Here is a 16,173-nt window from a genome sequence, read left to right on the forward strand (position 1 = left end):
AAATAGAGTTATGCCACCATCTTACAGAACAGAAAACTGCCCTCCAACACTCACATATTCACAAAGGTCATGATGGTGGCATTGAGGCGAGAGCATTCCATGAATGACTTGCTGATATGTTCAGTGTCCTTCCTCCAAGGTCAGGAAGATGTCAGGTGAATTTTAGAGTCTACATGGTTTTCTCTTAAATAATGGGAAGAGGCACTTCATCTCCTCCAAGACTGGCTTATACTGGCAAGGATTTAGGTTTTGCTTGTATGAGAAAGTCCTGGATCAGGTTGGTGCTTATATGTATCCTGCAGGCCAGCCTCAAAACAGTTCCAGGATCTGCAATACCTGTAGTTTGATAGCCATGGAGACTGCAGCTTTTTTCCAGCTCTCCCTTCCATAATGCACATCTGCAGATCGCAGGGCACCATTGTCCCTTAATCGTTTTCATCATGTAATTTGGCTTACACAAAGGTGCCTCTGTTTTGGGGTATTATCTAACATACTTTCCTTTAAAGCCCGTAAAGCAGGCATTCTCAAACTCCGGCCCTCCAGTTGTTTGGGCCTCCAACTCCCAGAATTCCTAACCATTGAACAAGCTGGCTAGGGCTTCTGGGAATTGGAGGCCAAAACAGCTGGAAGGCCGGAGTTTGAGGATGCTTGTCTTAAAGTGTGCTATAGTATTATTTATTTATTTATTTATTTCCATTATTTCTATCCCGCTCTTCTCACCTGAAGGGACTCAGGGCAGCTTACAAAACTGGCAGAATTCAATGCCAATACACAACAATACAAAAGAATAAAACATAAGCAATTAAATACAGATTTAAAATAATACAAAATACTTGAGCCATTCATCCAAAAAACACTGTACATAAACCTTAGTCCAGACCGAGTCAAAGCCAACAAAACTTAGTACACATAGCATGTGTCATAAACACCGCAATGTCAAGCTGCCTTCAGACTGCATTTAATGATCAGTGAAAATGTGTCCAAGACTTGTAAGGTAGAGACTTGTATTATATTTGCAGGAAGAATTTGCTTTGCAAAATTTTAGTTTTATTCCTGGACTATATGTCTGAAGATAGTCTTCATTCTTTATGATGCGAAACCTTCTGTCTAACATCAAGTTTTAAATGTGCTTAAAAATAATTTTTATTGTTTCATGCTTACAAACTCCTGTCATCCACAAGACCAGTGATTGAAATGAATATGCCTTTGGATTCAGAAGTCAACATAAAGTTGCAGAATATTATGATGCTATTAAGGAAGTGTTGTAACCACCCATACCTTATTGAATATCCACTGGAACCTGGAACACAGCAGTTTAAGGTAATTATTTTAACTTGCGGATTTTTGAATATTTACCTGGGACTGATTACCATTGAGTTCGTAAAATTTGCCTTATGCAGTTATGTTGTTCATCACTTTTTCAAGACTTTCCCCCCTCTTCTATGAAGGCCAATAACCCACTTTACCTAAACAGAGCAATTCTCCATGATGGTGTTGAGCACAGTAAATGAAGTGTAGTCAGACACTAGAACTGGAGTTTGAGAAGAGCATTTAAAATTTTTGCTAAATCCTCTGATAATTAATGGAAATTGTAGATTGTCGGAGCAGCGTTAACACATTTCAGATTCCATCTTATTCCTATGCTAGAAATGAAGGGCATTTTGATTTATAGTTTTATGCAAATAAATTTAGAAACAATTGGTTGAAAAGTGATCTTTAAATAACAACAAAACTCTATAGCTTGCTTTTTACACAAATTATGGAAATCCCTTCCGTAGACAGTCTATTAGCCCTCTTGTGTGCTTTTTGTTTATCTAGGTAGGCATTTGAATGGTAAATCTTAATTATGGGATCATATATGCTTTTGGTGTGGTGTTTCAATGTTTTGAGATCTTTTGTACCATTTTAAATTACATTATATTTTAAAAAATTTAACTGTAATAGTCCTGTTTTAACAAAATGATTGGAGCCTCCGGTGGCCTAGGGGATAAAAGCCTCATGACTTGAAGGTTGGGTTGCTGACCTGAAAGCTGCCAGGTTCGAATCCCACCTGGGGAGAGTGTGGATGAGCTCCCTCTATCAGCTCCAGCTCCATGCGGGGACATGAGAGAAGCCTCCCACAAGGATGGTAAAATATCAAAACATCCGGGCGTCCCCTGGGCAACGTCCTTGCAGACGGCCAATTCTCTCACTCCAGAAGCAACTCCAGTTGCTCCTGACACAAAAAAAACAAAATAATTACTTTTACTTTTAAGATTTAGCTTTATTAATTTTTAATTCATTGTTAGGCACCTTGGATCAGACTTTGAGTGACAGGCAGGATATAAATTCAATAAATTATATCAAGAAATGAAATGAACAGAATCTAGCACAGGCTGAATTCCAATATTCTTGGTTAATAACACTACTGTTTTGTCAGAATTAAAGTTCCGTTTTGTCCCTCCATTTTATTGCAAACCGGACTGTAGCCGGAGGGGGGGGTTAGCAGTTCAAACTCCCACCCCCCCCCCCCACCCCAATTTCAGATTTTTAAAAACCCGATTTACTCATGATTTTCACCGATTGACCAAATCTCCATGAGAGTCCACTGAAGTTTATTGATGGAGCCTGATTTCTGAATTAATTTGCGTTATGGAACTACTCTTCATGATTCGTTAAAAGAAAATTTCAGACCCCACCCCCCAATTTTTTTTCTGGCTATAGTCTTGATTGCAAATGACAGGCACTTGTTTTGAATTGAGATAGCTTGATGGAGAAGGTATAATAGAGTTGGATGTCATTTACTTGCTAAGGTACTGGACTCCAAAATTCCAGGTGATTCTTCCCAGCAGATCCATGTATATGTTTGAAATCATTGGGGATAAAAATGCACCTTAAGGTACTGCATATGCCAGTGACCAAGGAATCATAGAACCATAGATTTGAAAGAGAACACAAGGATCGTTCAATCCAATGCCCTTCTATGCAAAGTACCTGCAACAGACATCCATCTAGCCCAGTGGTTCTCTACCTGTGGGTCCCTAGGTGTTTTGGCTCCCATAAATCCCAGCCAGTTTACCAACTGTTAGGATTTCTGGGAGTTGTAGACCAAAACATCTGGGGACCCACAGGTTGAGAACCACTTACCTAGCTTCTGTTTAAGGACCTCCAAAGAAGAAGATTCCATGACACTCTGAAACAGTGTATTCCTTATTTTTAAGTGAAATCTCTTTTCCTGTAGTTTGAATCCATTACTCCATGTTCTAATCTACAGAGCAGCAGAAAGTAAGCTATCTTCTTCTTTAGAGTCAAGCAGAAGTGTCTCAGTCTTCTGAGTTCTTCCCTTCAGGAAAAAATGGAATCATAGTAAAACTGGCCCTCCAAGTCCTATTCCAGCCTAGAAAAATACCATGGTTGATGGTATCAAAAATTGCTAGGAGGTCCAGTAAAACCAATAGAGATCCACTTTCCTTGTCCAGTTCCAGATCGTTCACCATAGTGACCAAAACTGCCACTCTCCCATAGTTGGGCCTGAAGCCACATTCAGGTTGATGTTGATAATCCATCTTATTTAGAATGTCCTGGAGCTGGAGGGGGGGGGGGGGGGCTACTGCACATTGCAGCACTTTGCCCAAAAATTGAATATTTGAAATTGGCTATACCCCCTGCTCCCATAACCAGGGAAGTCTTTTTTCTCTCCACAATGCTCTTTTAACTCAACCATGTTTTGGCAAAGTATTGACCACTTCATTTGGCTTTTTTCCCCTTGAGACAGGAAGCCTGGGGGTCTAATACACACGTGGCGTCTTGTAACTCAACAAATCCTATCCACGTTGGACTTACTTTGTGATCTGATAAATTGTCCTACTGTTTCTGTATTCTTATAATACTATGGTTTTGTGTATTACAGTATACCTTACATTTTCTGGTGTTTTTAAAAATATACGGTATATAGCATTGTGAGGACTAAGGGATTTCTTCCTGTTCCACGTCTTGCCCCTATGAACTGATGAGAAACAGTACGCCTTGCATGCCAACCAAAAGGTCATACTTTGTAAGTCTAGACGTATTGAATTGTAATTAGCTGGCTGTTGATGACTTGATGTTGTTCACTTTACAAAATGCTTTAAAAGTAGTGAGGTCATACCAGTGTGGTATATCAATTGATTTTAATTGGATTTAATTCATGTCCAAAATGATACGCTTTTTTTCACATCAAGGTTGATGAAGATCTAGTGAACAGTTCAGGCAAATTTCTACTCTTGGATCGCATGCTGCCAGAGCTGAAAAAGCGAGGACACAAGGTATTGTTTTTGATATTCTCAGAAATTGCTTGGAACATTCCAGATAAGATTACTGATAACATTTACTCTGTGCAGGTGCTGCTATTCTCACAAATGACACAGATGTTGGATATTTTGATGGACTACTGCTATTTGAGGAATTACCAGTTCAGTCGCTTGGATGGAAGCATGTCCTATACAGAAAGAGATGAAAACGTATGTGAATCATTCTTTGAGGCTTAAGTTTTTCTTGCTTTGTTCTTTTGAGGTTCTTCGTATACTACAGTGAAGAACTGGGGAAGGAACATAGCTACAGATACCAAGAGAAGCCTTACATGAGAGACATGACAGCCCAATGACTTAGACTGAGCTATTAATCAGGAAATCACTAGCTCAGATCTCTGGAGGTGACTGCATCCCATCTATACCCCATCCAATCAGGGTTTTACAAGATAATATTTTCTGAACTTCATTGAGACCAATTCCTTTTGGGTTTTTGACGGGGTGGGGGAAGGAATAAGTAAATATGACACTGGCCAACACACATTTTGGTTCCTCAGATGTTCGCCCTGTTTCTGGTATATTTGATGATAATAATAATAATAAACTTTATTTGTATTCCGCCCTGTCTCCCCAAGGGGAGGCAGGACGGATTCCAACATACAATGGCAAACATTCAATGCCTCCATAAAACAAACAGATACTGACATAAAATCCCAGAAAAACCCCACATATGAAAATCACATTAAGACCTAACCTCAAATTGAGGGCTAACATCAGTAAATTAAAACTATATGTAGTCAGACAAAACATATAATACACATATTTGACCTGCTTATTCCAAAAAATTCATCAGTTTTCCTTTATCAACTCTAGTTTTGAGATACAGAACATATGTCTGTACCATTCGCCATCTGCTCGCACATAGAAAACCATGATAACCATATCTGAAAAACTAGAGCTGATGCTGTTTATCCAATGCTATTTTCTCAATCGGTAGCCCAAGTAACCCCAGGAACAGACTTAAAACCAAGACACCCAAGAATGGATGGGAGTGTCATATAAAAACAAGTAAACTACAATGCAAATGCTATCCATTATAGTGTACTGTATTGTACCATAAGATTTATTGATCCAAAACTACTTATCTCTTAGCCTGCTACTGGATACTCTAAATACAAAATCAGACAGTAGATTATAACTTACATATACCTTACAAAAATCTAAATTGTGCACCTAGCTTAAGTCATCTGTGTTTTCTGATTTTCTAATGCATCAAATCCAAATTGTAAACCTAACAATGAACATTTCTAAGACATAGCATTAGAAATGCAGACCCGAGCAACACCGGATACATAAGCTAGTTATTAATAAATGGTTTTCTTGAGCAAGTCACTCTTGGCTTTGAGTCACATTCTCAGCTTCAGAGAAGGACACAGAGAATTCCAATGAATTCCAACTTCTTACATTGTTGCCTTGAGCAAGCCACACTATCTTGACCTTAGGTCACTTTCTCTGAACCTCAGTGGGAGTTTTGTCATCACTTCTCTTTTTAAAATGTGATTGCTTTTTAAATTGATTGCTTTCTGGACTGGTGAAGAAGTGGCCTTCGGGGCTGTGGCCTTTTTGCCTTTTAGTCTCTTGCTAATTTTGGATGTGGGGAGAACTATGATAGGAATTAGTTTTGCAGTGATGATAATCTTTGACTTAACTGAATGCCTTTTTTCAGTCAAGGGCTGAAAATATTCCGTATACAGTAGAGTCTCACTTATCCAACACTCGCTTATCCAACATTCTGGATTATCCAACACATTTTTGTAGTCAATGTTTTCAATATATCATGATATTTTGGTGCTAAATTCGTAAATACGGTAATTACTACATAGCATTACTGCGTATTGAACTACTTTTTCTGTCAAATTTGTTGTATAACATGATATTTTGGTGCTTAATTTGTAAAATCATAAGCTAATTTGATGTTTAATAGGCTTTTCCTTAATCTCTCCTTATTATCCAACATATTCGCTTATCCAACGTTCTGCCGGCCCGTTTACGTTGGATAAGCGAGACTCTACTCTATATGTATATTTGCTTTTGTTTTGTTTTGTTTTAAGTTTGCTAATTATTAATCCCAGAAGAGATTATATAGTCAGGTTCTCCACAATTTTTATATAAGGAGGCAATGGATAAACTAGAGAACAGTAGCAGCATTCCTGAGGAGGAAAGCCATGGTAATCTGTTGCCGCTAAAACAAAGTCCAGTGGCATCTTTAGTTTTCAAAAAAAAAACAAAAACCCAAAACATTTTATCATGATACCTTCCAGATATTTTGGATTACAAATATCATTTGTCATACTGGCTGGAACTGATGGAAGTTGGTGTCCAAAACTTCTTGAAAACAGACGTTGTGTACTCCTTTGATGCTTAACAGAGTAGTCTGTAATTACAACTGATTTTTTCTGCTAGAGTATACCCTTTGAAACTCAAGAGCAATGACAATTAGTTTCTTTTGTAGATCGTCCTTTTATTCTACATGACTTCTGATTTTTACAGATGAGTAAATTTAACAAAGATCAAGAAGTTTTTATATTTCTGTTGAGCACACGGGCTGGAGGTCTTGGCATTAATCTGACGGCAGCAGATACAGTAATCATCTATGACAGTGACTGGGTAGGTTTTGCATATTAACATGCTTAAATTGATGTGCGTTCTGATTCTGAAGGACTATGTACTAAGCTCAACATGCTGAATGCTTCATTCTTCGGTAGTCCTTAGCAGTACTCAATAAATCATTCCTGAAATCTGGTAAGATTCCTTCAAGCATGACGAACTACTAGGTGAAAACAAAAATTAGAGCCATATTTTTCTTCCCTATCTGAAATGGTCCCAGTTTGTAAGAATAGTTATTGTTTTCCACTAAATAAATATGTTTTGTGTATCCCTATCCTTACTTGAAACGAGCTGTAACACATTATGTTCAATGATTCTAAGATTTCCCTTTCTGTGGACTTCTCTTCAGACCTTGATGCAAAGGGTTTTCTGAACTGCAAGAGCCAGTTGCTCTGAATTACTCAACCTAGAGAAAGGAATTGGCCTTCTCTGTAATACAAGTTGGGCATCCCTTTTCTAGAACTCCAAAATACTCAAAAATCCAAAATTGTTGACATAAGTGGCTGAGATAGTGACACATTTGCTTTCTGATGGCTTGATGTATACAGGCTTTGTTTCATGCACAGTTGTTGAAAATACTTTATAAAATTACATTCAGACTATATACATAAGCTGTATAAAGTGTCAATGAATTTCATGTTTAGACCTGGGTCCTACCTGGCTTTTTGTTTCTGTCTTTGCATGTCTTACATGAAAATACAGGTCTTCCAAAATCAGGGGGGGAAACCAAAATCAACTTTAAAAAAATTGAAATACATACTGGCCTCAAAATGAAGAGAGAGAAAATGCTAAACTTAAATATGACAACGGAAGAGCAATGACAATTGAAAATTATATACAATTAGAAATCCTTTTGACAAAAATGTATCTCAATTGAGCTATAGAAATTACATAATATATCAATACACATAAAGTAAATAAAGGAATGGGGCAAATTAAAACTCTCACTGTTAGGTAAAATAGCAGTTGTCAAAACACATATTAGGCCTATTTTTATTTAGTACAATGCCACTAAAATGCATAAGGAAAAGTTTAGAAAATGGCAAAAGTTTATTGAGAATTTTATCACAGGAGAAAAATCTGTGAGGTTTGTTAACAGTTCTAAATGTATGATCCATTTCAACTAGTTCAACTAATAATAATAATTCTTTATTTGTAACCCACCCTATCTCCCCGATGGGACTCATTATGAATAATAGCTGTCTTGCATTGGCCCAAATCAAAAGAAGCAAAATACTGAAAGATATGGCGAGTATGTTTGTAAGCAAAGAAAAGTTGGACAACCCACAACCCTTTTGCTGAGGACTTTAATACTATATGGTCCCAATATAAGAACAGTTTTGCTCCACATCCATTGCCCTATGTCCATTTTTAAAACACGAATTTTTCAAACATGAAAATAAATACAGTATATTTCAGGGGTAGGAAGAGAAAGGGATCTATACAACTAAGTATTTTTATCAGGAAAACATGTTCAAATGGAACAATTAAAAATAAATTAAAACCAACTGATCCATCTCAGTGGCAATTTGTACAAAGAAATGCATTTCAGTCAAATGTAATAATAATAATAATAAGACTTTATTTCTAGACCACCCTCTCTCTCTGCAGGGACCCGGGGTGGTTTACATACATATAAAACAGGCAAACATTCAATGTGATCAGGAAATAAGACCCTCCGAGAGCACTAACATTTGAATCAATCTGTAATGATAAATCAAACTAAAGGACAAGCATCAAAAATATGTTGGATAATTCAGGAAGAAAAATGTGGAACATTAAATGGATTGGTGTGGGAATCAGATCTAGGATTTCAAATCAAAGAGAAACAAGATCTAGTGTATAAATCAGTTTCAGTACAACTGAGAAAAAATACTTTGAAAATTATACATAAATGGTACTACTATCCACTTAAAATTACATAGAATTAATAATAGTATCCCTAAACTATGTTGGAGAAATAGGGGATTGGACCCACGTGTGGCCAATGTGCCCAAAAGTACAAAGCTTCTGGATAAAACAAATAGTGCGGAAAACAGTACACTTTATCTCTGTATTCGAAAATGAGGATAAGGATTTGGTAAATAAAAATCTTACATTACTCATGCTATGCTGCAAGACTCAAAATAGTCAGATCATGGGGAAAAATTTATAGAATTTATTACTAAAGAATTGGTTAAATTCGTGAAATAGGATATCTGCTATAGCACTATTACAAAAGTTAACCTATAAATCAAGATTAGCAAAAGGAGAGAAATTACAAACTAAAAAATTAAAAAAACAAAACAAAATCCCAAGACATTTCTGTCTTCAAGCATTTTGGATAAGGGACACTCAACCTATGATAGCCATGTACAGAAAGATCTACACCAGTTAGTTATACCTCTAGGAGATTTGAATGATTGGTTGAATTGTTATCCTGCCTTTCTCCCACAATTAGATTCAAGTCTTTCTTTTTATTGTTCCTGTTCACTTCTAAAACAAGAGATCCAGGCCTCTTTCTTCTGAGAGAAGATGAAATGTCTAGAAAATATCTGGAACATCTATCTGCACTGCACAATATGATTATAGCTATTGGGTACCATTTCACATCTTCTCTTTCCTTAGAACCCTCAATGTGATCTTCAGGCTCAAGACCGGTGTCATAGAATTGGCCAGACAAAGCCGGTGGTTGTCTATCGCTTTGTAACTGCAAATACTATTGATCAGAAGATTGTGGAGACAGCTGCTGCCAAAAGGAAGTTGGAAAAGCTGGTTATACACAAAAGTTAGCACTAACTTTATCTTTTTTAATTATACATTTGTATTAACAGCTTTTGTTTGTTAGGCTTGGGCCTTTAGAAACAACTGTACATACTTTTCTGTTCTATACCTTTATCCTTGTTTTTAGAGTGGTAGACCGTTGCAATAAAGATAGAATTTCTGGTAATTTAAAAACCTAACCAATTTATTATGGCATAGTTTTTTATGGACCATTTCAGATGCACACAATGTTTTCCTGTTAGTAAGGTTACAACCTGTCAAAGGTGAAATTAAATCACATTTCACTGTTGTAAAGATGTGGGAATAAGAAGAAAACTATCTGAACTAAAATCACAGCGTAAAACTAGTTGATTTGAGTTTAGTCCGCACTTACTTTGGGATAAAAGGTCTTCAAATATCTTATTTCTAGAGGCTTTATCTTTCCTGAGATACTTTTACCTTCTGTCTTTGGTTACACTATCGTGCTCTTTTAAACAACAAGGTACAGGCAGTCCCCAACTTACAGACAAGATGGGTTCTTTAGGTTTGCTCTTAAGTTAAATTTGTATGTAAATCAGATCATTTTTTAAGTGTGACTCCAGCCAACATATATCTATTTTTTAGTTTTGGACAGCACAGAGAACACCCCTATTGTGTTTGTTTTATTGTCTGTGCCCCTGTTCAGAATAATTTACCTCACTTTCTGTCTCTATGAGAGTTGGATTTTGGGAGGAAAAAAAATGACTTGTTGTGGAAACAGGGATTGGTGAGAAAGCTTCAGTGGAGATAACTTTTCCCCAGATACTCTTCCAGGAGTGAATTTCCCTTCTGAGGGGTAGATTTCCTTTCACTTCCTGTTGTCTCACCCCTGTTCTTAACTAGGAATCAGATATGAGTCAGGTGTATGTAAGCTCATATACCTGTTTCTGAGAAAACTAATCACCTTTTGGAAATGATGGTAGATTTTTTTGGGTTAAAAAAAGGGAAATCTCATCTTGATGTTTCTAGATTGGTGTGTTTCCAAATTAAAAGAGTTGAACCAGTCTCACTTTGTAGTTTAAGACAGTTGTTGAGAGAGTGTAAATGTTCTAACTAGCTAATCTTTTTTCTTAAACTTGTTCAAGACCAGTTTAAAGGTGGAAGGTTTGGAGGAAACCAGTCAAAGCGATGTTTGGACCCCAAGGAGTTAATGGAGTTGCTACAGTCCTGTGACTATGACAGGTATAATTCAATCATTGTGGTAGAAAGTATTTAACATAAGAAAAGTCTAATGACTGAATAAGTTTGAGAGACGTTAGTAGAGAGGGGGGAACCCTTGTGACTAAATAGACTCAAAGGGCAATAAAGCTTTTTGAACACCAAAAAATAATCTGAGATATTATTTATATGTGTGTGTGTGTATTTTAAACTAATTGAATCTCATTTCTTTTACAGAGAAATAAAAGGATCAAGAGAAGAAGTAATATCTGACAAAGATTTAGAGTTATTGTTGGACAGAACTGACCTTACAAGTAAGCAAAAATGTCATATCTGCACTTTTGCTATTTTATTATGTTATTTATTTACCATATTTGTACCCTGCCCTTCTCAACCCCGACAGGGACACAGAGCAGCCTCACTTATTGGCAGCAATTCAATGCTTTAAAATAACATACAATTGGTAAACATTTACATTATTTGGTTATGTTCCAGTAGCCAAGGTTAATGCTATGAGAAAACTATAGTCTGCCCCTCAACTTTTGGGGGTTTTCTTTTGTAGATTTGATAATTTGTGAATTTGTAGCTGTGTCCTCCATTTGCTGGCTCTGCCTGCTCTCTCAGACAAAAGGAGTCTCTGTCCCCTTTCTTTTGTGCCTTTCTTGGTGATTGAAGGAGTCTGTCCTCTTCCTTGATCAAAAGATGAAGCCTGCCTGGAAGGGAGTACACCCCTCTCTTGGAAGAGGATGGGGTCTCCATCCTCTTTGGCCAAGAGGGGCACAGGCGTGTCTGTGCAAGGAGAGAAATACCGAAGCAGCTCTAGTCTAAATAGTAAGAAGCATCAGATCCACAGAGGAGTTAGCCTGTTAGCTCAGAGGAGCAACAAGAGCCAGGTTAGGTGAATGGTCCTTCCCCGCACCATGCCACTCAGTGATTTTGTGTTCCTCTTATTATTTGTTAGCCTTTATGTCAGGGGTCCCCAACAAAGGCTAGTAGGCTGGATGTGGCCCTCCAAGGTCCTTTCCCCAGCCCCCCTCCCTAAACTGAAACAACTTGAAGACGCACAACAGCAATCCTAACTTTACTTTCTCATCAGCCAAAAGCAGGCCCACACATTGAAATATTGGTAATTTATGCTAGTTGAAATTGTTCTTTGTAAAAAAATTCTTACATGTTTTTCATGTTTTGTTTTGGGTTTTTTGGCACTACAAGTAAGATATGTGCCATGTGCATAGGAATTCTTTCATGTTTTTTTCAAACTATAGTGCCCCCCATAGTCTAAGTGACCATGCACCAGCACTTAACTTCAAAAATCTGAGGATTCCTGCTTCACGTACTGTGCTTGAATAGGGCTAATCGAGTTGAAAGGTTTCCATGTTGAGATTCAGGGATGTTTTTTTTAGCATGCTGTTTTAAGAAAAATAAGTTGTTGATGAAAACATGAGCTTTGAGATGAAACCTCTTTGTTTGTTCTTCTTTTTTTTCTTCTAGCCCAAATGAAAACCCCCGAAGGACCTAATGGAAAAATTGGATTCTTCAGGGTAGTAGAAAATACTGAAGATGATAACATAGATGTACTTTGAAGTATAGCCAATTTGCACTCCCTGTGACTCTGCAAATCTGTATGTTGACACAAGAGGAGTTAGTTTACCAGAGACTTGATATCAAGGTCACTAGATTTGCATATGTACAAAAAAGAAAGTTGTGGGATACACTTGTTGGTGGTTTATACATTTTCAATCAATTGTTTAGATTCAATAGCTTGTAGTTCAGAAAAAGCTATACTGTAACTGGATATTTTGTAATCTAAATAAAGTTTGTTTTTATTAGATTTGAAATGTGTGCATTGTTTTAACAGAAAAACCTGACATGCTGCACTGTTCCAGCCCCACAGATTCAGCTGTGTCATTGAACCATTACAGAAAATCGTCTTCCCCAACTTGAATATATTGAACACCTCTATGCCATAAAATTATTTTAGCAAAAATAATTTTAATTTTTATCAATAATAGAAGAGGTAGAAAACTGCTAGTTTATCCACATGTGTTGAAAGGAACAATGAAATTAAGGCAGGCAAAAATAGGACTCTGGCTTATTTTAATTTTGGGAAATGAATTTCTGGCAGATCTGGGTGTGAGTGCATAGATATGTATGTACAGTAGAGTCTCACTTATCCAACATTCTGGATTATCCAAGGCATTTTTGTAGTCAGTGATTTCAAAATATGATATTTTGGTGCTAAATTCGTAAATACGGTAATTACTACATAGTATTACTGCGTATTGAACTAACTTTTCTGTCAAATTTGTTGTATAACATGATGTTTTGGTGCTTAATTTGCAAAGTCATAACCTAATTTGATGTTTAATAGGCTTTTCCTTAATGCCTCTTTATTATCCAACATATTCGCTTATCCAACATTCTGCCGGTCCGTTTATGTTGGATAAGTGAGACTCTACTCTATTTACAACTGAAGACTGGAGAGAAAAGATGTGTTCGCAGATACAAAAAGGATTCTGCTCCAGAGGAGAGATCTACGGTATATTTTCTGGAAATGTTGAAGCCATTGGACACACTACCATCCCAAGTAAGAAACAGAAATTTGATGGACATTTTTAAAATATGCAGTATTTTACTTTTGGAGAACCTCTCACATAAAATGTGTCATGTATGTCTTGGTTTTATATATTTAAAAGTTAGCACATATTAACATTTAAAGTTAATTTATTCCTGTATTAGGAAAGTTACTTTTTAAAAAGTCTAATTACTACTACTACTGTTTAGATCCATAAATTTTGTGTTACTCACTGTATTGCTTTGGTACTTTACTTAGCATTTAGGATTTTTTTAAAGTTAGTGTTTGTATCAGAACAGTACTTTTGAAATGCTGGTCAAAATGTATTTAAAAACTGCTAACAAAATGGGTGTTTTAAAAAATCAAAAGTAGAGTCTCACTTATCCAACATTCGCTTATCCAACGTTCTGGATTATCCAACACAGTCTGCCTTTTAGTATTCAATGTTTTTGTAATCAATCTTTTCAATACATTGTGATGTTTTGGTGCTAAATTTGTAAATACAGTAATTACTACATAACATTGCTATGTATTGAACTGCTTTTTCTGTCAAATTTATTGTAAAACATGATGTTTTGGTGCTTAATTTGTAAAATCATAATTTGATGTTTATTGGCTTTTCCTTAATCCCTCCTTATTATCCAACATATTCGCTTATCCAACGTTCTGCCAGCCCGTTTATATTGGATAAGTGAGACTACTGTATTACCAAGGAGTTATTTTTTTCCTAGTCATTGCGTGACTTAAAATACTGTCGGTATGTAACCTTGCATGTAACACCTCCTCCCAATTGGTTGCAGCAAACATGGTTCACTACTTGTCGAATTCACATTATTGAGGGGGAAATGACAGATGGGATAAAACTGTAAGCGTTTTAAGGATATCCCTACCAGTTCCTAGAAAAAACTCATGTTTGTACCCTGTTGCAAGAGTTAATAATGTGACTGAGAGCCTACTGCTGTTAACTCTCCATAGCAGAATGAGTATAACAGCAATAGCATTCTGCTATGGAGAGTTGAATGCTATATTTTCTACTATGTTGACTTTTATATGGAAATGCAGAGAAGAATGCTGTGAATCTGACTGTAGCAACAGCTGAATTTATTAATGGGTGATTTATATGTATGAGTGTATTATGTGAAGAATGATTGCAAACCACCACCCATATATCTTTTTCAGACTATTCATATGCCAGTCTTGCCTCTCAATAGTGGTCTGAGCCCTTCCGCATTCTCTTGCTCCTTGGCTACTGGGTTCAGTTAGGATTTGGAGAAGCTGAATGTTGGTGGATTGCCACCCTAAAATGCCTCAGCTTCTTCTGTGCTTAGAAAACTCTCAATGAAACCTATTACTATATGCATTCTTATACTGATGGCACCTTCCTAAAAACAAGGAAGATGTGAAAAGACGAGTTGCTTACCTGTGTTTCTTCGAATGTTAGTCTGTGAAATTCGCACATATGGGTTAATTCTCGCGCATGCGCAGCTTTTCGGAATATTCTAGAACTTAAAATGAAACAAATTGGCGGAGGCCCCGCCCAGCACTCCCCAGTAGTATAAATGCCCGAGGGCGGGGACTGCGCCTTAGTTCCGTGGCCGCCAGCAGCAGCCACCAGATCCAGGTATGAAACCGCGGGGAGGACGGGCGGGGATGTGCGAATTTCACAGACTAACATTCGAAGAAACACAGTTACAGGTAAGCAACTCGTCTTTCTTCGTCATGTAGTCTGTGAAATCGCACATATGGGTGAATAGCAAGCTACTAACCTTTGGAGGCGGGATCATGCCACGCAGGAAGCGAGTACGGCTCTGCCGAAAGCTGCGTCCTTCCGTGCAACGGCATCCAACTTGTAGTGGGCAGCAAAGGTCAGTGGTGTGGACCAGGTTGCTGCCCGGCAGATGTCATCTACAGGGATGCCCCTGAGAAATGCCTGGGACGTAGAGACAGCTCTGGTGGAGTGCGCCGAGATCTGTGATGGAGGGTCTTTGCCAGCTAGTTGGTAAGCCAATCTGATTGTCGAAACAATCCATGAAGACATCCGTTGGGTCGATACCGGGAGACCCAGTACATCCTTCCGGTATTTAACGAACAGTTTCACTGACTTTCTCAGGGGGGCTGTTCTGTCGGTATAGAAGGCTAGGGCTCTTCGGACATCTAATGAGTGCAGGGCTGCCTCTAGGGGCGAGGTTGGGTGCTGAAAGAAGGCGGGCAGGGAGATGTCCTGGGAGAGGTGGAACCGGGAGACCACTTTGGGAAGGAACTTGATATCTGGTCGTAGGATAACTTTCTCCTTGTGAAAGCGTATATAGGGCGGGTCTGCCCTTAACGCGCAGATCTCACTTACGCGCCTCGCCGATGTTATGGCCACCAAGAAGGCTGTCTTCCACGAGAGGTGAGAGAGATCACACGACGCCATGGGTTCGAATGGAGCCTTGGATAATTGTGACAGCACGAGTTCCAAGCTCCAGGCCGGGCAGGGTGGTGTCGAAGGAGGATGTAAGTTTGTGTAGCCTTTGAGGAATAGCCGAATCATGGGGTCAAGAAAGCATGAGGGGGATCCCTTTTTTCTTCTATACCAGGAAATCGCTGCTAGGTAGGATTTCAGAGATGAGAGCGAGAGTCCTGCACCTGATAGGTTGACCAGAAAGTCCCCCATGCAGCCTGGGACTGCCCCGGGGCGAAGTCTGGCACAGAACATGTCGCACTGAGCGTTTGTTGGTGATGCAA

The 16,173-nt window shown here is 38.0% G+C and overlaps 1 protein-coding gene across 1 annotated transcript in view; it reads left to right on the plus strand.

The window, feature by feature from the left end:
- hells (helicase, lymphoid specific) overlaps nucleotides 1–12,702 on the plus strand; it is a 36,317-nt gene extending 23,615 nt beyond the window's left edge. Inside the window, exons 15-22 of the mRNA XM_062975907.1 lie at nucleotides 1,182–1,320; nucleotides 4,200–4,283; nucleotides 4,359–4,478; nucleotides 6,816–6,932; nucleotides 9,540–9,699; nucleotides 10,799–10,895; nucleotides 11,109–11,185; nucleotides 12,363–12,702. Of these exons, the coding sequence (XP_062831977.1) occupies nucleotides 1,182–1,320; nucleotides 4,200–4,283; nucleotides 4,359–4,478; nucleotides 6,816–6,932; nucleotides 9,540–9,699; nucleotides 10,799–10,895; nucleotides 11,109–11,185; nucleotides 12,363–12,454 (886 nt within the window). The 3' untranslated portion in view covers nucleotides 12,455–12,702. The remainder of the gene's footprint in view (nucleotides 1–1,181; nucleotides 1,321–4,199; nucleotides 4,284–4,358; nucleotides 4,479–6,815; nucleotides 6,933–9,539; nucleotides 9,700–10,798; nucleotides 10,896–11,108; nucleotides 11,186–12,362) is intronic.
- The last annotated feature ends 3,471 nt before the right edge of the window (nucleotides 12,703–16,173 follow it).

Source organism: Anolis carolinensis, chromosome 3 (assembly GCF_035594765.1).
Source record: "Anolis carolinensis isolate JA03-04 chromosome 3, rAnoCar3.1.pri, whole genome shotgun sequence".
Classification (NCBI taxonomy): Eukaryota; Metazoa; Chordata; class Lepidosauria; order Squamata; family Dactyloidae; genus Anolis; species Anolis carolinensis.